This window comes from Pseudophryne corroboree, chromosome 9 (assembly GCF_028390025.1).
Source record: "Pseudophryne corroboree isolate aPseCor3 chromosome 9, aPseCor3.hap2, whole genome shotgun sequence".
In the NCBI taxonomy this organism is placed as follows: Eukaryota; Metazoa; Chordata; class Amphibia; order Anura; family Myobatrachidae; genus Pseudophryne; species Pseudophryne corroboree.
The window spans coordinates 468,049,669-468,073,056 of record NC_086452.1 but is presented as its reverse complement, the minus strand read 5'-3'; the positions used below and the strand labels follow the sequence as shown (position 1 = coordinate 468,073,056).

Genomic DNA, 23,388 nt, shown 5'->3' with positions numbered 1-23,388 from the left:
ATGACTGTATTTCTGCTGCTGGACTTTCTCCCCAGGCTAAACGTGGCCAGTCTGCACCTTTCTCATTGGTAAGTGACACCTGTTCCTGTTGGTCTCTGAGACAGTGAATAGTCCCGCATGTCCAGTGTCAGACTGGGGCATGAAGGGCCTCCTGGGGGAATGCAGTGGTAGGGGACCATGCATAGGGGTGTGGCCAGCCACCACATTGGTTTACATAACCATTAGAGACTGCATGGACTGGGGCCCTTGATAGATATATATATATATATATATAAATTCCATAGGTGCAGCCCGGCACTCTGCTATCCCCGTGGGGGTATTTGCTCCAGTGCCCTTCTAGGGGTGTGCTGACCCCAATACAGACTGGAGGGTATAGGCGGCACTCAGAGTCTGACACACAACGTTAGGAAAAAGCCATGTGTGTTTAATAGCGACGTTTCGGGGGTCGAACCCCCTTCTTCAGGACACAGCAAACAAGTGATACAACCAAACAGAATAACTTAAATACCTTACCAGCCTGGGGGATGACGGGGCCCAGGCTGGTAAGGTATTTAAGTTATTCTGTTTGGTTGTATCACTTGTTTGCTGTGTCCTGAAGAAGGGACTTCGACAACCGAAACGTCGCTATTAAACACACATGGCTTTTTCCTAACGTTGTGTTTCAGACTCTGAGTGCCGCCTATACCCTCCAGTATATATATATATATATATATATATACATACTGTACAGTCAATAGTCCTGTGCATCATAATGGAACATATGCATAATGTATAATTCAAGTGCACAGTCTGGAACCTCTTCCCTAGAGGAGGAGGTGGGGCCTCTGCACATGTTATATCTGCCTCCCCTGCAGTGCACATGGTTTTGCCCAACTGCTAACAAAGTTCCTGCTGCGATCAACTCAGAATTACCCCCATAGACCCTCATTCCGAGTTGTTCGCTCGCTAGCTGCTTTTAGCAGCATTGCACACGCTAAGCCGCCGCCTACTGGGAGTGAATCATAGCTTAGCAGAATAGTGAACGAAAGATTAGCAGAACTGCTACTAAATAATTTGCTGCAGTTTCTGAGTAGCTCCAGACCTACTCCTAGATTGCGATCACCTCAGTCCTTTTAGTTCCTAGTTTGACGTCACAAACACGCCCAGCGTCCGTTTCTCCAGCCACTCCTGCGTTTTCTGCTGGCACGCCTGCGTTTTTTAGCACACTCCCGGAAAACGCTCAGTTACCACCCAAAAATACCCACTTCCTATCAATCACACTATGGGGGTCATTCCGAGTTGTTCGCTCGCAAGCTGCTTTTAGCAGAGTTACACACGCTAAGCCGCCGCCTACTGGGAGTGAATCTTAGCTTCTTAAAATTGCGAACGAAAGATTCGCAATATTGCGAAAAGACATCTCTGTGCAGTTTCTGAGTAGCTCCAGACTTACTCGGCATCTGCGATCAGTTCAGTGCTTGTCGTTCCTGGTTTGACGTCACAAACACACCCAGCGTTCGTCCAGACACTCCTCCGTTTTTCCCAGAAACTGTAGCGTTTTTTCCCACACGCCCATAAAACGGCCTGTATCCACCCAGAAACACCCACTTCCTGTCAATCACACTCTGATCGCCTGAACGAAGAAAAAACCATGAGTAAAATACCTAACCGCATAGCAAATTTACTTGGCGCAGTCGCAGTGCGGACATTGCGCATGCGCATTAAGCGGAAAATCGCTGCGATGCGAAGAAATTTACAGAGCGAACAACTCGGATTGAGGGCCAATGATCACTCGAGCGATGAAAAAACGTTGCTCGAGCTTGTGTAAATCTACACAGTTTTGTGTGAAAGTACTTAGCGCATGCGCATTTTTGCCATATTTTTTACTTAATCGCTGCACTGTGAAAATCGGCAGCGAGCGAACAACTCGGAATGACTACCGTAGCTAACAATATTTTCTGTTCATTACATTTCAGCTGTTGGTATAGTTACGGAAACAGAATTTTGGAAGCTAGTCCTGTGTATGTTATACAGAGATATCAGCACAGTGACTGTACTTGAAAACGACGACAGAATTAGCACTGACCCAAACACACAACTCCAGTCTCCGTTTATTCTTTTGTCACTTCTCCGACTGACATTGTAATCTCCTAACAACAGAAATACAAATATACTGTATTTTTTTTTCCCATTAATCGTGCTGTTGTTGTTTTCCATACATAACAATTTTATAAAAATCCCGACATTCCCAGCACATGATACAGTTTCCCAACCTCATATTTAAAGTTTTTCCCGACAGAAAGGGGAGATCATTCCTAGCGACACTGCGCCGGAATCTGCGGCACATTGCATTGTCACATCCGCATCATTCTGGGACATGAAAGATGTCTGGTACCATGGCGCTGGCTCCGGTGAGTAACTCGTTCGTGCTGAGAGCGACTAATAAGCAGTCTCCGCCACGGTTATCTCCATATTGCGCAAAGTCGCAATTCGTTAAACTGAAACATAAAAATGAAGAAGTGAATGAGTCAGGAAGGCACTGGGATGATTTCTGTGTTACTGCGAGTGCCTGAGAAATACAGGGGTAAATGTAATAGGTTCCTGCAACCAGTGTGATATAGGCGCAAAATATAAATCGGCCATTTCTTTTAAGCTCTGGTTCATTGCTCAACAGATTAGGTGTCAGTGGGGGTCATTCCGAGTTGATCGCTCGCTAGCAGTTTTTAGCAGCCGTGCAAACGAGTGTATTTTAGCTTAGCAGAAGTGCGAACGTTTTTATCACAGAGCGCCTGCAAATTTTTTGTGTGTAGTTTCTGAGTAGCTGCAGACCTACTCAGCGCTTGCGATCAATTCAGACTATTCAGTTACGGATTTGACGTCACACACCCGCCCAGCCACGCCTGCGTTTTCCCTGGCACGCCTGCGATTTTCCGAACACTCCCTGAAAACGGTCAGTTGCCACCCAGAAATGCTCACTTCATGTCAATCACTCTGCGGCCAGCAGTGCGACTGAAATGCATCGCTAGACCCTGTGTAAAACTGCATCATTCGTTGTGCCTGTACGTCGCGCGTGCGCATTGCGCCGCATACGCATGCGCAGAACTGCCATTTTTTAGCCTGATCGCTGCGCTGCGAACAAATGCAGCTAGCGATCAACGCGGAATGACCACCAGTGACACTACATACCAGGTCGGACTGGCCCATAGGGGAACGGGGGAAACCACCGGTAGGCCGCACTGCCTGTGGTCCCCCTCCTCCTCTAGGGATCAGGTTCCAGACTCTATCTATTGCACTTGAATTATGCATTATACATACGTTACATTACACTTCACAAGAATACGGTTTATTATATATTTACCAAGGGGAACAGAACATGTACTCTGTAATGGTTAGACAAACCTCTGTGGTGGCTGGCCACGCCCCAGTGGAGCCTGGCCACACCCTTAACCATAGGCCCCTACAACAGCATTCTCCCGGTGGGCCCTTTATGCCCCAGTTCGACACTGCTACATACTAAGGCCCAGATTTATCAAATCTTGGAGAGAGATAGATTGCACAGTGATAAAGTACCAACCAATCAGCTCCTAACTGTCATTTTTCAAACGCAGCCTGTGACATGGCAGTTAAGAGCTGGTTGGCTGGTACTTTATCACTCTCCAAGGCTTGATAAATGGGGGCCCAATTCAGTATATCCCGCACCGCCCCCACGCTGAGCGCCCGTCACTGACACGGAAGACTGGGACTCAGCAGTTTCTTACCTGTGAAGGTACCGGCGGCTGCTCCTCCATGTCTGCTATGACGGGCTGAGATTGTGGCACTGGGCTATAATATCATAGCACAGCGCCCAAGACATAGGCTGAGCAACAGGAGATGCCAGCTCTCTCCTCCCGCTCGCCAAGGCAAGAAGTAGTGGAGTGAGAGCCCAATGCATCCATAAGGCTTTGCCCACAGAGCAGCCGCCAGCCCTGCAGAGAGACAGAGGGCTGACTCTCAGTTATGTGCCGATGGCCATGGCGGGCAGATTTACTACTTTATGCTAATGTGAATATCTGCAAGACTATATGCTAGGGAGGGCTATCGACCATCGATGTATCAAAATCCTCGACGGTCTATGACCGATGTTGCATACTTTTACTATCGATGGGGGAGAACCAGATGGTTTCCCGCCATCAATGGTTCAGTGCTTTATTTTTTTTACACAAAGTGTCAGGGCACTGAGATTAGCCCCGCCCCCTGACACCCGTGAAGCCACGCCCCCAGGTGAAGATTATAAAAAGAGGCCAAGGGTCAAATTCTTAGACCCCCTGCACTTTTTACACCATGCACATAGTTACACCAGGAATGTTTTTGCCCTGTGAGACGCTCTTGGCAGCCAATGAGGTGTACGTGCGCAATCAGAGAAGCAGGCCCAGGATAACCTGATTGGCCAGCAGGCGGGTTTGCTATTCTCCTGATACGGGGCGTAAAATACCAGGGGATGTACCCTCCCTGCAGCTGCGCATTTTCCGTAGAAGGGTTCTCTGGCAGTGATACAGTCACACAGCTCATTTACCTGCGTAGTGGAAGAATCTGGTCGCCAGCAGCGAGATGTTTGGATTGAAAAGATATTTTGTCACTTCTCAGCAACTGACCTGAAATTCCGAGAAGGTTATTGAACAAACATTCATACATGAAATTCATGATTTTAAAGGAGAATATGTAAAGCAGCTTAATGTGGAGTTAATTAGGTAATGATAGGAAACTTAGAGGTCTATTTACTAAGCCTTGGGTGGAGATAAAGTTCCAACCAACCAGCCCCCAACTGTCATTTTTCAAACGCAGCCTGTGACATGGCAGTTAGGGGCTGATTGGCTGGTACTTTATCTCTCTTTACTTTATCTCCACCCAAGGCTTAGTAAATAGACCAGATAGTTCTATAGTGGTCTCTAGTGCACCTCTCCTCTCATCGACCATTTGCTCGTGTACCCGATGGGGTTAATTATTTGGTTTCAGCATACAGTAGCATAAAATACTTTTAATACCTGTTTACTGCCCCATGAGGCTTTAGAAGAGTGTATCCAGGCTGAGATTGGCTGTAACCTTTAGGGTCAAACAAGACATAAATTGGGGGCTTACTCTGTACTTATCATTGGTATTAGATGGCATCTAAGGTATTACCTTGTATGGTCTACTAGCAGCTACACTCCAATGGACTGACCATTAGAGGAGCAAAGCATTATGGATCAACTCTAGACAAAGGGCTTTAGAAACTGGTCGTTTATCTTCAAACAATGGGGCAAATTCAGTAAGGATTGCAAAAATTACAAATTAGCTAAAATTGCGAGCAAAAGCAAAAATTGCGAAAGCATGTCCAAACGGAAAAACTGCAACAATAATTTAATTTAACAAAAAGAAGGTGGCCTTGTGAAATGTTCAAATTTTGTGAAAACCATCCTAACAATTGCAATTTTTGCGTACATATTACAAATGTACGCAATTTTTGCGTGCATGTTTCTGATGTTGCATTTTTTGCTAACAACAGTGTTTTTCCCTTAAAAATTGCACAACCCACTTTCCTGCACCCAAATTAAAGAAACTACTAGAGATGAGCGGGTTCGGTTTCTCTGAATCCGAACCCGCCCGAACTTCATGTTTTTTTACACGGGTCCGAGCGACTCGGATCTTCCCGCCTTGCTCGGTTAACCCGAGCGCGCCCGAACGTCATCATCACGCTGTCGGATTCTCGCGAGGCTCGGATTCTATCGCGAGACTCGGATTCTATATAAGGAGCCGCGCGTCGCGCCCATTTTCACACGTGCATTGAGATTGATAGGGAGAGGACGTGGCTGGCGTCCTCTCCGTTTAGAAATTAAAATAGATAGGAGAGTGAGAGTGAGACACTTCATTTACTTACTGGAGCTTAGGAGGAGTTATACTAGTGACTGATGACCAGTGACCTGACCACCAGTGCAGTTTTATAATTTATTATTATTTAATAATCCGTTCTGTTCTTGTTCTCTGCCTGAAAAAAATTATACACAGTGACTCAGTCACACTCACATACCATATCTGTGCTCAGCCCAGTGTGCTGCATCATCTATGTATAATATCTGACTGTACTCACACAGCTTAATTGTGGGGGAGACTGGGGAGCAGTTATAGGTTATAGCAGGAGCCAGGAGTACATATTAAACAGTGCACACTTTTGCTGCCAGAGTGCCACTGCCAGTGTGACTGACCACTGACCACTGTGACCAGTGACCTGACCACACTGACCACCAGTATAGTATATTGTGATTGAATGTCTGCCTGAAAAAGTACACTCGTCGTGTGACTTGTGTGGTGTTTTTTTATTCTATAAAAATTAAAAAACTCATTCTGCTGACAGACAGTGTCCAGCAGGTCCGTCATTATATAATATATACCTGTCCGGCTGCAGTAGTGATATATATATATTTTTTATATCATTATTTATCATCCAGTCTATACTAGCAGCAGACACAGTACGGTAGTTCACGGCTGTAGCTACCTCTGTGTCGGCACTCGGCAGTCCATCCATAATTGTATACCACCTACCCGTGGTTTTTTTTTTCTTTCTTCTTTATACATACTACATCTCATTATCATCCAGTCTATATTAGCAGCAGACACAGTACAGTACGGTAGTCCACGGCTGTAGCTACCTCTGTGTCGGCACTCGGCAGTCCATCCATAATTGTATACCACCTACCCGTGGTTTTTTTTTCTTTCTTCTTTATACATACTACATCTCATTATCATCCAGTCTATATTAGCAGCAGACACAGTACAGTACGGTAGTCCACGGCTGTAGATACCTCTGTGTCGGCACTCGGCAGTCCATCCATAATTGTATACCACCTACCCGTGGTTTTTTTTTTCTTTCTTCTTTATACATACTACATCTCATTATCATCCAGTCTATATTAGCAGCAGACACAGTACAGTACGGTAGTCCACGGCTGTAGCTATCTCTGTGTCGGCACTCGGCAGTCCATCCATAATTGTATACCACCTACCCGTGGTTTTTTTTTTTTTCTTCTTTATACATACTACATCTCATTATCAACCAGTCTATATTAGCAGCAGACACAGTACAGTACGGTAGTCCACGGCTGTAGCTACCTCTGTGTCGGCACTCGGCAGTCCATCCATAATTGTATACCACCTACCCGTGGTTTTTTTTTCTTTCTTCTTTATACATACTACATCTCATTATCATCCAGTCTATATTAGCAGCAGACACAGTACAGTACGGTAGTCCATGGCTGTAGCTACCTCTGTGTCGGCACTCGGCAGTCCATCCATAATTGTATACCACCTACCCGTGGTTTTTTTTTTTCTTTCTTCTTTATACATACTACATCTCATTATCAACCAGTCTATATTAGCAGCAGACACAGTACAGTACGGTAGTCCACGGCTGTAGCTACCTCTGTGTCGGCACTCGGCAGTCCATCCATAATTGTATACCACCTAGTCCTACCCGTGGTTTTTTTTTTTCTTTCTTCTTTATACATACTACATCTCATTATCATCCAGTCTATATTAGCTGCAGTGACACTCCTAGATGGGCCCGGTGTTTGTGTCGGCCACTAGGGTCGCTTATCTTACTCACACAGCTACCTCATTGCGCCTCTTTTTTTCTTTGCGTCATGTGCTGTTTGGGGAGGGTTTTTTGGAAGGGACATCCTGCGTGACACTGCAGTGCCACTCCTAGATGGGCCAGGTGTTTGTGTCGGCCACTAGGGTCGCTTAGCTTAGTCATCCAGCGACCTCGGTGCAAATTTTAGGACTAAAAATAATATTGTGAGGTGTGAGGTATTCAGAATAGACTGAAAATGAGTGGAAATGATGGTTTTTGAGGTTAATAATACTTTGGGATCAAAATGACCCCCAAATTCTATGATTTAAGCTGTTTTTTAGGTTTTTTGGAAAAAAACACCCGAATCCAAAACACACCCGAATCCGACAAAAAAAATTCGGTTAGGTTTTGCCAAAACGCGGTCGAACCCAAAACACGGCCGCGGAACCGAACCCAAAACCAAAACACAAAACCCGAAAAATTTCCGGCGCTCATCTCTAGAAACTACTCAACAATTGTAAATCAATTCAATTATCACTTAATTGGTCAAATGATCTTGTGGTAATTTAGCAATTATTATCTTAAAGACACCATAGTGTTTTTCTTCAAACATTGACTAATGCCCATAACTGTGTTCAAATATATTCAACTAGAGAGAGTGGCGATTCTAGCCTCTAAACCCTACACAACAGCAATTATTGGTATATGTTTTAACAAACACACTTTTTTTGGAGTCAAAATTTTTTAATTCGGAAACAGTAAAATTTTTATTAAAAAAAAAAACTTTCCTGGTAATGTATGATTGCCATCACCTGTGGTGAAACACCTTTCTTATCAATTACCTGGCTCACCACAGGTGATGGCAATCATACATTACCAGGAAAGTCCAGGAACAGAGTATTTTCTCCCTCATGGAGAGGGTCAGGTAGGCAAGTATGTAGTGAAGTGGTCAAACATTACATATTATTGTTTCTTTGCTTTTATTTACATAATTTACTTTAAAGGTCCATACACACTTAACGATAAAATGAGTGACGTCGCTCATTTTTCCCCTCCTTGAGCGACGTCGCTCATTTTATCGTCAAGTGTGTATGCCGCCAGCGACGACCGATGCGTGGCCCCGCGTGTCGGCAACGATCGTCGCTGTCGGTAGGGCATGCATGAAGGATGTGGACTGTCGTCCACGACCTTCATGCAGGGCTGGCGGGGGCGTGACGTCACTGAGCGATATGAGCTGTCATATCGCTCAGTGCGTACAGGCGGCCGCCGACTGGCCGGCAGGGAGGGGGAAACGTTAGACGATGTCGCTCACAGAGCGACATCGTCTAATGTGTATGGGCCTTAAGGATTTATGTGTAAATAATAAACCGAATCCGCTCATCACTAGATAAATATTGGTTTCAATAAGTATACAAATGGAGCAGAATTTGCAAAACTTGAAAATAAAAAGATGGTGTTGCTGTTCTTCAACATATGTTTATGTGTGTAGCGCACAAAAAAAAATGTATGTGGGTATGTCTTGTTTAACAAAAAAAATTTGTTTTTTAAAAAATGTTAGGAAGCTAAATGTCTAAATGCAGATAATACTAAGCAAAATGCTTGTAAAGGTTATTTTACATTTGATTTGCTTCTATCAAATAGTGTGGTTGTCAAACCTCGATTGTTAGTAAGTGTAAACACAAATCGGTTAGTATAATATATTTTCACAATCAACATGTGTTACAGAGTTAAACAATACCTTACATGTTTCTAAGTTCCAATACAGCTGAATGAGGTGATTTGTGGTCTGAGATATGAGCTTCTTTAGCTGGGTGTAATGAAGCAATGATTGCAGTATACATCCAGTCTACAACTGAGGTCAGCTTGTGCAATTTTAATTTAAGGTAGACCTGTAGTCAATTTTTGTTGTAAAAATTGTGAATGCACCGCCCACCGACCATCAGCATACGCCCACAACACGCCCCTGATCATAGTTTTTGCGAGTCCAGCCCTTTAGTACGCACTACACGCCTAATTTTCGTAGTGCATACGCAGTTTTTGCCAAGTCTCAGAAATTGGTTTCTTTTTCTCAGTTTTTGCTATTTAAGTTGCAGAATTTGCGTTTTTACGCTTTTTTTGCTAATTTTGCTGATTTGCGATCCTTGCTGAATTAGGCCCAATGTGTCTTGGATACATGTTACAACTTACTGAGCATGTGTGTAAGATACAGTATGAGCACTGATACTAGCCAGTGACTGGTGCAATTTAAATATGGGTTAATACTATCTGTCAGCCAACACCCAGTTTATGGTATATAAGACAAAACTGAAACAAAGAGCTTTGGCTTCGATGCAGAATCTGAGTTTGCAGTAAGATGTGTGCTTGTTGGGTGGCTTAACAGATCATCTTAAAATGTATGGCCATCTTAAGGTTAACCTCACCATCTCTATCTCCTGGACCTCTCTGATACTTTGACAAGCATTGGCCACTCTCTGCTCCTGAACACTCTTTATACCTTTGGCCTTTTTTGCTCTGCTCCCCATTGGTTAAAGTCCAACATCTCAGCTGCTCTTCTCTGCTCTTCTTATTCCATCCACTGGGCTCTCATAAAGCTTTGTCCTCAACCCTCTCATTCACTGTGCAACTCCTCGCTTTGGTGAATAAATGAACTCTTTGGTCTCCAGTACAACCTCTACGTTGAAGGCACCTGATTCTGCCTCTCCACCGCCAACCTCTTCTCTCTTTTCTCATGTGTCCAGAAGTCTCCGTGATACCTCCTCATGGATGTCCCTTTACCCTAAGCTCAACATGTCTTCAGCTGACCTCACTATCTCTTCTGTCACTAGAGATCCCAGAATTCCCTATAGTGCATCTGTATTTTCATAGACAGAACAACACTCTCCTCTGTTCCTCATGTCTGCTTCCATGACTCCATGCTCTACTTCACTCCTCACGTCCAGTATTTCTCACAGTCCTTTAGCTTCCTCCTTGAAAACCTTCCCAGAGTAAGACCCTTTCTCTCTTGTAACACTACCAAAACGCTCACCCACTTTCTCATTATCTCTGACTAAGTTTTGCATACATACCAATCATCCCCGTTGTATCATTTGATGACAGATAGTTATTTTCTATGGTTGCAGAGAGATAAAAGGATGCCCCAGATCGGTGAATTGTCACAGTGACTCCATCTTTCACAGTCACCAATAGTTGTCCACCATCTTTTTTCACAAATCTGCAAAGAGGAAATGAATCAAGATAATGATGTCACACATGGTCTGATTCAGGATAGCACGTAAACCCAATGGTGGAGGAACTGCACATGTCCAGAACCGGTCCTGTTTCATCCCATGCAGTGACCTCTAAGGTGCAGCCTGATGGACAGGCTGTGGCTATGTCAGGGTGGGAGAGGGGTGTCGATGAGGACCATCTTACAAAATGACCCATTTTTGCCGATGTGCCATACACATATTTCCTGGCCCCAGAAGGGTGAACATCCCAGCCATCATGAGTAACCTGAGGGTTGGTCAGATGGCCCATGGTCACGCAGAGTGATCCAGCGCAGTTTTCGGATGCAGCAGTGGATCAAAGAAGATGTTGGGAGGCACCCGTGATTACACCAGATGCCTCCTGTGGCTTTTGCACATTTTTCGTAGAGCAGAGGTGCAGCTGCTGCATAAACTGCATCTATCTCTAGATCACGCTCATAGATCTGCACGCCACGCTCATGTTCTCATAGATTTAGTTTTTTACTGTTGCTCGTGTGCAAAAATCCCTAAAAAAAGCCATGGCGCAATGTGTTACACGGGGTGTACGCAAGTGAAACGCACATTATCAGAGATGTCTTGATAAAGTCCTGGCCATTCATGGGCGGTGAGAGGTCGATATATTAGCACATGCATGGAGATTCCATTTTATGGGCATAGTATCGGATTGTTGTGGCCGTGATGGTGGAACTGGCAGCGTATACAGACGCTCAACCGCTCACACAGGAGGCCATACTTCGACAGACATAGGGCTGGAGCAAGTTTTGATGGTGAGACCGATGGTGGCGTCTAAAGTGGTATTACTGGGTGTAGGGTCACCTACACATTCACATTCAGAAACACTGGGCGTACACCAGGGAAGGGCTTTGTAGCACCATTTGCCTAAAGTCACAGCCGGCAACCACCATCCAGCCCAGAACATCTGGCGATGGTGAGATCTGTATGTACATAACAGTGAGCACCATGGTAACAGGGATAGAGATAGAATTATATTAGGCCTCCTCAGAACACCCTGTTGCTGGCCTGTCCAGGTCTATACTGTAAATGGCTGCATTAGCTCTCAGATGGATGCGCAGGCAGGTAGCTACTCGGTGGGTGAGAAAGCATCGCCGCCATGCGATGCTTTCCCACCTGTGCAGGGGGAGGGGGGCCTCATATACGGGGTGGACTAGCCCTGTGCTGGGCGTCCCCCCGCATGTCAGAGATTGTGATCCGATCCGATCTACGCTCAGGTCTGCATCACCCCCTCCTAAATTCCTATCATACCAGTGTCCACACTTGGGCTCATATTTGTCAGAAAACCAATTGCCAGTGAGTATGAATGTGGGAGGAAACCAGAGCACCCGGAGGACACCCAGACAAACATGGGGGGTCAAACTCCACACAGAATGGCGACTGGTGGGCAATTGAACTCATTCTGTCAGTGCTTTGAGGCAGCAATGCTAACCACTATGGCATCATGCTGCCCAGATAAATATGTACATGACAGTACTGCCGTCCATGAACTCCACAGTAAACCTCTAAATGCAGAGGCCGGTATATAGTGTAGCTGCACAGGATACCCCGTTATTAGATGGTTCCATCTGTAAAAGTCATTAATTCCTCCCATCTACGGAGTTACAAGACATTGGGGTCTATTTACTAAGCTTTGGATGGAGATAAAGTGGATGGAGATAAAGTACCAGTGAATCAGCTCCTATCTGTCATGTCACAGGCTGGGTTTTAAAAATGTCTGTTAGGAGCCAATTGGCTGGTACTTTACCTCTTTATCTCCAGCCAAGGCTTAGAAAATAGACCCCATTATCTACAAATTCTACTGGCCTAGGTGTTCTAATGAAGAGTTCTAGTAATCAATGAAGCAAAGGTACCGTGGTCACCTCAGTCTGCCCCTGGCTTCATCCCACAACCCCCACCTAGTCTTTCAGCCTCGCTCCCCTATCAATTCGCTGCTCCAACCTTCTCAGCTTCTCTGTCCTACTCCAGCTCATGCCTCCCGCTCTCCCCACATTCAGTTCCACCCCCACCACCGCTCCCATACATACCGTTATTATAGACGGTAGATATATATGTCAAAGTCAGAAAAATGTCTCTATGCACGTTGCCATATTTGCACCGCACACTGGTCCGCGCTGCGCATGCGTACGCTCTCCCGTGAAGGCGCATACCCGCAATAGCGTGCACTCGCAGGCGCGGTATGCGTATTTACGGTAGAGTTTATGTAGTCGTAGCGTGCGACTCATTCGTTACATATTTTCACAATTAATGTGGTTTATAGATCATGATCCCTTTGATAGTTTCTGAAAGTTTGGTTAATATAGAAGGTCCCTGTTTAAAGGAATCCCTCTTTGTATTGTACGAAGGGTCTGACAGGAATCATACAGCAGTGTTTGGTACCCATCGGAAGAGTATTTAATTAGCAATATTCCGGTGTTGGTTTGGAGCGTATTAATCGCTCGTGCGAATAGTTATGGACATAAGAAGTTTATGTCCATTTCTATTATTTACACATACTCAGGTATGCGGCGGGAAACCTAGTTTCCCACCCACCTGAGCTGTTGGAAGTCGTCACAGCCCACCTGTATGAATCACCCTATGACCTTTTGTTATGATGCAGGGCCGAATTCCTTCGGCCAATGGACAATGGGATTGTAGGGACTATGAGATTGCATTGTGTGTGGGGCATAAATAGGCAGGCCGACCATATCCAACTTCACTCTCTCATCAACGGTTATCTGCTGATAGCCGGGAGCTGGATATCGAGGCGCATGCGATCATACCCTTTGTGCGTAAGTTTTCTCTCCGTAATCATTGTCTTACTGTGAGCCAATTTCTCTCATCTCTCTCCGTCTCTCTCTCTCTCTCCTCTTTTCTCTTATATCTCTCATAGTATTATAGCATTGTATTGTATTGCATTTAGGTCAGTGTAGTATTGTCTTTTTGTATTTATTGTTTAGTTCTGTGGTTAGGAAGTCTTTGTTATATTGTAGTGTATCATTTGTACTGTTATCCCCTTTTTACAAGTATATTAGATATAATACAGTTAATAGGCTTCGGACCCTAAACCAGTATCTGTGTATTTTCTATAGTGTTAAGTGTTCACTTGAGCGTCGGTGACGCTCAAGCAGCTTTGTAGTTAGTCAGGTTACACAAGGTTGCACGTACACCCTGTATTCACATTAAGGTATTCTGTGTATTTCATTGGTATAAGGTTTAGACATAAAGGTATAGCATTGTGAGCGTCTGCGCCGCTGGTGACCTCCTCGTGGTCTTGAGCGTAAGCCACGCCATAGCGAATCATTACTCTAGTCATAGCCAATAACGTGTCCTGTGATCACTGGGCCGTGAGCGAACGTGACGCTTGAGCGTCTCGCCTACGGCTGAGCGATCGTTACGCAACTAGCGTACCATTACGGTACTTCTTAAGCAAACAGCGTACAGTGTTCTTAGACTTCATAAAGGGTTGTTTATACGACAAAGGAATTTAGCATTGTCAATTGGGGACTCGTCCTATCCTTCTCATATCTGCACTAGGTAGATCAGCAGACATTATCCCCCCAGCAAAGGGTGGGAGGTTGTCTCGCAGTGCTGACGGGATAAGCGTCTGCTTCGCTTAGATAAAGAGTGCTGAAGGAATCCGGGAACCGGAAGTAAGAACAAAACGCTTGTGTCTTTTAAAACTGTTTTATTTCTCTTCTGTCTTGCGTATACACGCACGCATACATTTATCTGCATTTCTTTTTCAATTTCGTATATCACTATTCCTGTTTGCCAATTTTTATAGTTGATAGAAAGTGCTAAAAAGAGATTTGCTGTTATTTCATAGTAAAGGTAATAGTTAAAGTATAGAACAACACACGATTTGTCTAGGAGACAAGGCAGTCAGTGTGGATTGCGGTAGATGATCAGGGATCATTTACATTGATAAAAGTATATATTGTGTTACGGTGGATCTTTGCATTGCGTACACGTGTCGCTAACAAAGACTAGCGTACGCAATCCAAAAGGCAGACGCACGCAGCGTTCATTACGCAACGTAGCGTCCGGTTACGCCCACGCAGCTCAAGTCACGAAAAGTTGAATTAGCGCAAAGGCGATAAGTAACGCACCGCGGTAGATAACGCGAAGCGGTAAATAACGCAAATCTATTTTTGGAAAAATCTGAAATTTAGTTTAACAGATCCTGCTCCTAATTGGTAACACTGTTGGACTGAAGACAATTTCTGCGCAGAAATAGATATAGAAACAAAAGTGTACATGTGTTGAGTGAGTGTGTTTTTTATACATAAGTTTATACAACTTTAAGGTGGAACCAAAAGGAAAGTCGGGTACTCGTCAAGGGACATACGTGTAAGTGACATATACGGTGGCTAGGGAGGCATCCCTGGTTAAATAATATTTGAGCATTAGAATATAGCGGACCATAAGGTAACAAGACCAGGAGGTCATAAGGTCAAGACCAGGAGGTCACAAGGTACTAAAAGGTCCGCTATAAAGGTACAAGAGGCACAACGCCTGGGGTGTTGGTGCAGAACCCATATAGGCCATAAGCTCATGCTGAAGGAATCGCGGCCGGAAACATCGATTCCATTAAATCTCTCAGTACATAACAGGTAGTGCTTATGTACTGAACGATTGGACCGCACGTAATTGTGTGCAGTAGTTAGTAATCTGACCTAATACCATTAGAGTAAAGTGGTCACAAACGCTATTTGTACATTCTGACGTGATTTGTGTAATTTTTTATTTTTAAAGGGAAGTTCGCTGGTCACTCAGGAACTATCTAACAACCCCACCTTTACTGGAAAGAGTAAGTGTCCTGCGGGTAACCCTCATATGTTCCAGTAAACAGAAGGTTTTTGGTAGGGCCCTGTATCGAGTACGCCAGCACCACGTCGGTGTGATCAGGTCGTATTGGTCGAGGTGGGCGAGTGAGTGGGGTACTCGGTAAACCGCCACCGCCGGCCTACTGTGGAGTAATTTGGTTGTCTGTAAAGGCTTGCTGAAAACCTTGATACAGAAATCCAAGGAGGACTAAGCAACACCTGCAGACTATGGGGGGCCAGTTGCTCAGGTAGGGGGCGATCAACCTTGGTTCAGGTTGATTCTGTGAACCGACCAGTTGGGTCGGCACGATATGTAATGTGTGAAAAATATGGAAGTCACACCGAATCTTTATGTGATGAATGGGAAAGAATGACTGTACAAGACAGGGACAAATTCCCAAGAATAGGTAGCTTTAGTCCAGAAGTGTTACAAAATTTAAGGAGGAGGATATGTCTCGTAAAATCAACAAAGAGACGAATTCAACATCATGATTATTTACAGTTATGGCACCAGGAAGGTGAGATACAGAGAGGTTTGGCTCTGGCGGCAGGATCTGGGGCAGTCAGGAAGCTGATAGCCACAGCTCCTCCTCCACCATACATTGCAGGAGAGAAGTTGATTGCGGAGAGAAACGCACTGGGTTGTAAAACACAAACTCTTAGTAACCCTGTAAATGTTAATGATGTTAACCAAATAACTCATGCAAGTATTAACCCGTGCAAGATGTACCCTGTTTTGAACCTTCCTCAGGAGTGTGATCAAGAAGACGATTCAGCAACAATTTCAGCTCTCTCTCTTGCAGCCACCATAGCAGAGACCACAGTAGGCACAGCGACACCCACGAGATTAGTGAAAGCCCCTAGCGGAGGGATAGGTGAGGTCGTGTCAACGGGTAAGTACGGCACCATGCACTACACTGAAACAATTGTACCACAAGTTGTAGAATCTATGCAGAATGAGGAGGCTGTTAGAATTGCTCCTGTAAGGGTAATAGCAGTTCCCAATGGAAAAACAGATGTGTCTGGAGCCACTCCCATAAGGAACATTGCCATGTACACTCCATTTTCCAGAATGGAATTAAGAACAATAGTGTCCGAATTTCCTGACCCCAGAAAGGACTTAGTTGCTAGCCAAAAATACATCAGGGATCTAGGTAACACTGTAGAACCCAACAACAAGGATTGGCAGATACTGCTAAGAGCTTGTTTACCTTCCAATGTTGACGCAACTCAATTTTTAGCTGACTGTGCATTGGATAAAGATGTACCGCTTACAGACGTGTACAACAAGGATAATGTAAAAAGGATAAATTTACAGCTAAAGGAGTATTTCCCAGCCGTTGTTAAATGGAACAAGATATTCTCCATTAAGTAAAAGGAGTCCGAAACGGCAACAGAATATTTTCACCGGGCACTATTAGAAATGGCAAAGTACACTGGTATAGAAGACATTAAGACCAACCCAAACCATCGAGAAGTAGCAGTATCTGTACTGATGGATGGTTTGAAAGAAACATTAAAAGCTAGGGTACAGACCACGCAGCCATGTTGGCGAGGTCTGTCAGTGTCCACATTGAGAGAGGCTGCTATTGATCACGACAGAAACATCACTAGGCACAGGGAATCGCAAAGTGATAAGTTGATGTCCGTAAGTATACAGGCGCTGACCACAAGGCAGCCTGCGTATGTACCACCGAATCCTGTGGGTAAGGCAAGTGTAATAACATGTTTTTCTTGTAACAGACCGGGACACTATGCACGAGAATGTAGAACAAAGAGTGTACAAAGATCTTTTCAACCCCCTAGACAACGACACGACACACGACATTGGGAGCAGGGTCCACAGAAGCGGAGTTTTGAGCCACATACAGAGGAAACAAAAAGATATCCCCCGAACAGAGATTGGCATGCCTCTGGTAGTTCCCAGCTAACCCCCGCACAAGTAGTCGCTGCCAGCAGGATTCAGGGAGGTCAGCATACCCAATAGGGGTGTGGCCATACCTGTAATCTGCACCCAGTTAAGTTGATTGCTAGTCTTGGAAGCGAACCAGAGATTGCAATCAATGTAGCTGGTAAAACTTTAAACTTTCTTGTAGACACAGGGGCGGCCAAGTCAGTGATAAATTCGACAGTGGGCATGAGAACCACTGGTAGGACAATTCCAGCCATGGGAGTAACAGGAGTAGTCCAGCACTACCCTGTTAGCAAACCAGCCGAGATTACAATAGGGCCTTTGCATACCAAGCATTCCTTTTTGCTGGCTGCATCGGCACCAACTAATCTCCTGGGAAGAGACTTACTATGTAAAATGGGTTGCGTCATTTATTGTACTCCTGAAGGTGTATTCTTGGACATCCCTGAGAATCACGCTCAGGAAGTACGAGACATGTTAGACTCCCCATCAAAATTAATGTCACATTCCATTATGACAAATAGGAACCCATCCCAAGTAGAAGAGATGACATCTCAGATACCAGAGTCACTTTGGACAAAAGATGGACAGGACACTGGATTAATGGCAAACGTAGCTCCAGTAGTTGTACAAGTAAAAGATGGTAGGATAGCTCCAAAAATCCCACAGTATCCTCTGAAGCCAGAGGTGGAGTTAGGAGTTTTCCCAGTAATAGAGCGCTTGCTACAACAGGGCATTCTAGTAAGAACGTCCAGCACAGCAAATAGTCCCATCTTCCCTGTTAAAAAGAGTGGGGGGAGGGGTTACAGGCTAGTGCAGGATCTAAGGGGGATTAACAAAATAGTTGAGAGTCAGTTCCCCGTAGTGCCTAATCCAGCTGTCATCCTAATGCAAATTCCTCCCACTGCCAAATTTTTCACTGTTATTGACCTCTGCTCCGCATTCTTTTCGGTACCTCTGCACCCTGACAGCCAATATTTGTTTGCATTCACATACAGAGGAGTCCAATACACGTGGACTCGGTTACCCCAAGGTTTCATAGATAGTCCAAGTATATTTTCTAAGGCTTTGCATGATTGTTTACAGTCTTTCCAACCGGAGAGTGGATCAGTGTTGATACATTACGTGGATGATCTACTACTGTGTTCTGATTCATTGGAGGCATCCCTGAAGGATACGAAACAGCTCCTGTTTCATCTTTCAGACACAGGTCACAAGGTTTCCAAAGACAAGTTGCAATTATGCCAAACTAAGGTAAAATATTTGGGACACTGTCTAACACAAGGACTGAGACACCTGACCGCTGATAGAATCCAAGCCATTAGAGACATGACACTGCCACAAACCCAGCAACAGATCAGGACGTTTTTAGGAATGTGTGGGTATTGCCGTAATTGGATCCCAGGGTTTTCCATATTGGCGCTACCTTTGCAGGAAATGGTCTCCTCAAACAAACCTGATCGGATTTCGCATACAGACGAATCCGAAACAGCATTTGAGAGACTCAAACAGTGTCTAACGCAGGCACCAGCACTAGGTATGCCAGACTATGGGAAACCCTTTGAACTATACGGAACAGAAAGTGCTGGGTGCGCAGCAGGTGTACTAACACAAAAACACGGTGACGCCAGCAGGCCAATTGCATACTACAGCGCCCAGCTAGACACGGTAGCGCGATCCCTCCCCACATGCTTGCGTAGCGTTGCGGCGATAGCATTGCTAGTGACGAAAAGCGAAGATGTCGTGCTAGGCCACAACCTCACAATCCATACACCGCATGCGGTATCTGCCTTATTGAATTCTGCCCAAACCAGACACGTCTCATCAGCAAGGTTTACAAGATGGGAATTGGCATTAATGGCCCCAGTAAACATCACCATAAGGAGATGCAGTGCATTAAATCCTGCAACATTTCTCCCAGGTGTGCCTGGTCAGGCACAAAGGGTGGAAGGTGAGAGTGATGGGGAAGGAGGATTTAATGCAAAGGAAGATACACATGATTGTATGGAATATTTGACCCAAAATTTTACCGCAAGGCCTGACATCAGTGACAACCCACTGGAAGATGCAGAACTCACGTTCTACACGGACGGTAGTTGTCATAGACAGTCAGACTCGGGAGACTTGTGTACTGGATACGCAGTCGTAGATGACCAAGGCACCATAGAAGCGGAACCGCTAGGCCCACCTCACTCAGCCCAGGTTGCTGAACTGGTCGCCCTAACCAGAGCATGTGAATTGGCTAAGGGTAAGTCAGCCAATATCTACACCGATTCTAGATACGCCTTCGGGGTAGTACATGATTTCGGAGCCTTATGGCGGCTCAGAAATTTCATGACGGCGGCTGGTACACCGATAGCGCATGCAGCTTATATAAAAAGGCTTCTAACAGCGATACAGGAACCCGACAGAGTGGCTGTTATCAAATGTAAAGCACATACATATAGCCAAGACCCAGTATCCCTTGGTAACAGCCGAGCAGACGAGGCCGCAAAGCTTGCAGCTGCTACCCCCATACGGACAGACACCACACAACTGATGGTATTTAATACCATCAACACACAGAAGTTGTGTGAGATGCAGAATTTGTGTTCCACACAGGAAAGAGCAGTCTGGAGGGCAAAGGGATATGGCCAGGAGTCCTCAGGGCTCTGGACGGATGGACATGGTAAACCAGTGGCCCCCAGGGCATACCTTCCATGTCTGGCTGAAGCAGCTCACGGGCTGACTCATCTAGGCAAGGAGGGGATGTGCAAATTGGTAAGAGCATACTGGTGCGCCCCAGGATTCTCCTCTCATGCGAGTAAAAGAGCAATGTCATGCCTTACCTGTCTGAGAAAGAATATTGGAAAAGCAATACCTACAGAACCATCCCATATCCCACCTGCCGGCGGCCCTTTCCAGGTAATACAAATTGACTTCATTCAATTACCCCCATGTCGAAATTTGAAATATGTACTTGTTTGTATAGATGTTTTCTCGAATTGGGTCGAAGCTTTTCCAGCAGCTACAAATACCGCTATGTTTACAGCTAAGAAAATTGTGCAGGAATTTGTATGTAGATATGGTATCCCTAGAATCATTGAAAGTGATAGGGTACCCATTTTACAGGTGATGTCTTTCAAGGAATGTGTAAGTTGATGGGAATTGATAGTAAGCTGCACACTCCGTACCGTCCACAGGCGAGTGCGAAGGTCGAAAGAGTGAACAGCACTATTAAAAATAAATTGAGTAAAGTAATGACAGAGACAGGATTGACGTGGCCAGAAGCTTTACCCATTGTTTTGTATAGCATCAGAACCACTCCCAGGTCCCCCCTTAATCTGTCTCCTTTTGAAATCTTGTTTGGTCGACAACCGCATGTCATGATTAACCCTCAGGATGATTTGAAATGTAACAATGAAGTAACTGTAAAGTACTTGATTAACATGAGTAAGCAGTTGAGGAGTCAAAATGATAATCTGAAGTTGGTGATTCCTGATTTACCAGGTAGTAATTGTCATGACATTGAACCTGGGGATTATGTAATGATACGAAATTTTCTACGCTCAGGTTGTCTTATTGATAGATGGGAAGGACCATACCAGGTCTTATTGACTAGCACCACAGCATTGAAGGTTGCTGAGAGAGAGACTTGGGTCCATTCATCCCACTGCAAAAAGGTTGCCGATCCAGAGAAGTCCCGTGATAAGGAACAGACGGTAGAGGTTGTATCACTGGAGTGTCTGTTCCAGGAGGACTGAGGCGGCACCTGAGCCTTGAAGACCGAAAGCAGTTGTCGACTCCCTTCTCCCTTTTATTGTTTTTCTCCACTTCCCTGCCCCTCTCCCTTAAAATTTCTTTTTCCCCCTTCTCATTCTTCTCTATTTCCTCCTCAAAGATGGACTTGCCCCAAGAGACTGTGATCCGGATTTTGATGTTAACCATGATGTTGACCAGAGCAGTCTGTTCCGGCGAGAGTACCATAGAGGTCGAAAGAGGTTCTGGAATGGGTTCCGATTATGATGATGGAGGCGTAGTTTTCCAAGATCAACCAAACCAACAAGCAAAGGCGAGTATCAGAAAACGATCCGATAGAAGAAATTGTGATGGATTGTTAGCTGAAGAAAATTGTATCTGTAGGCTCTGTGATAATCTGGTTGAAGATGGGTGCATAAAGAAATGCCAATCCAGTTTTAATATCCATATGGACCGGCATCCATTGAGTGACTATCACTCCTTAGTGGGTAACGTGTTAAACCAAACAGATTGTTGGGTATGCTCTCAAGTACCTCAGGGTCACAGCAAATCAGGGCTAGTACCATTTCCTTTAACGTTAGGGGAGGTACTTGAGCTAAGTGGTGGGAGACCGGTGGACCGGAGGTTTAACATCTCCAGCCCTCCTAGTTTGAAGCTCCACCAATACCATGTGGATAGGTCCCTCATATGTTTTAACATCTCCAATCCCAGAAAACCGGGAAATTGGGAAGTGTCATGGAGCAACCTTACCATGACCTTTTCACACAGAGCAGATAGAATGCCTACAGATACAGAGCTCGTACGCCATATAGCCAGTAGAGGAAAATCTTTTCGGTATCGATATACCTTAGGAAATAGGATTACTAGAGTTGGAGAGGTATCACCAGGATACTGTGCACATATCGTACAAACTGATACGTGCATTAAGCAGATGGAAGAATTAGGGTCAGGAGATTTTACCTGGAAGGTTTGTAACATGGTCATGTCCTTCTCCGTCCCTTATGTTCTCCCCGATGATGCATATTTCATATGCGGGAGAAAGGCGTACAAGTGGCTTGCCCCAAACTCTGAAGGATTGTGTTATATTGGAAAAGTATTGCCTGAAGTGATGACTGTTACACATGACAAAATGAAAGACATACACCGTGGTGCCCAAGCTCCTTATACTCACACTCATTACGAGCACCGAGTTAAAAGACAGCTGTCAGAAAGGTTAGAGCATCCGGCCTCTGATCTTATCCATGAATCCACCGGGATTCAGGTTCTGGTAGCGTTAGATTTCACTCGCACCGCTCGAGGAGTGATGAATTATAGATACATTTCCGCACTCGCCAATTTGTTAGATAATATCACTGAAATGTATGATGACACGTTTAGATACACTGGAAGAGAACTTCAAGCTTACAAAACAGAACTAGTTCAGCATAGGATGGTTCTTAATTATCTTACAGCAGTAACAGGCGGATATTGTGTTACATTGGCAACACAGTACGGCATAAAGTGTTGCACGTATATCACAAATAGCACCGAGGATCCGGTAGAGGTCATAGACCAAAAGATGGACGATATTCTCCAATTGAAGTGGGAATTTCGTCGAAAACACAATCTCACCCTTGCTGCTGTAGGTAATGAGCTGACTGGTTGGGTGTCATGGTTGAACCCGCGAAATTGGTTCTCCGGTTTAGGAGACTGGGCTCAAGGAGTCATAATGGATGTTGGAAAGTTTCTACTATGTATCTTGGGTGTCATTATATCGATTGGATTGATATTTAGATGCGGGCAGGCTTTAATGAGGTGCAAACAAAGTACCAGAGTGATGAGTTTGAGGAGTGAGGAAACTGTAATTAACCTGGATTTGATTTATGACCCAATGATAGAAACCAGAATGTGATGAAAATGCGATTATACGGTCCGTTTCTTTCACCTGTTTTTCTGCTTTTCTCCCAGATACAAAGACCCCCTTGGACGAGGAAGCTGACGAGACGAGATGTATACAGACAACGGATTGACCAAAGAAGAAGATTTGACAACTTTAAATATGGACACTTGATGAACTTTGCCATGGATCCCCAGTTTCCCTAGTACTTTTAAACTCACGCTAGCCCAACATTTTTT

At 44.8% G+C, this 23,388-nt stretch overlaps 1 protein-coding gene across 4 annotated transcripts in view; it reads right to left on the bottom strand.

Moving 5' to 3' along the window:
* Positions 1-2,069: 2,069 nt before the first annotated feature.
* LOC134958618 (inter-alpha-trypsin inhibitor heavy chain H3-like) overlaps positions 2,070-23,388 on the bottom strand; it is a 134,587-nt gene continuing 113,268 nt past the window's right edge. For all 4 annotated transcript variants that reach the window (XM_063941329.1, XM_063941330.1, XM_063941331.1 and 1 more), the window contains 3 exons: positions 10,624-10,769; positions 4,529-4,607; positions 2,070-2,474 (listed from right to left, as the gene is read on the bottom strand). In XM_063941329.1, coding sequence (XP_063797399.1) covers positions 2,342-2,474; positions 4,529-4,607; positions 10,624-10,769 — 358 coding nt within the window. In that variant the 3' untranslated portion in view covers positions 2,070-2,341. The remainder of the gene's footprint in view (positions 2,475-4,528; positions 4,608-10,623; positions 10,770-23,388) is intronic.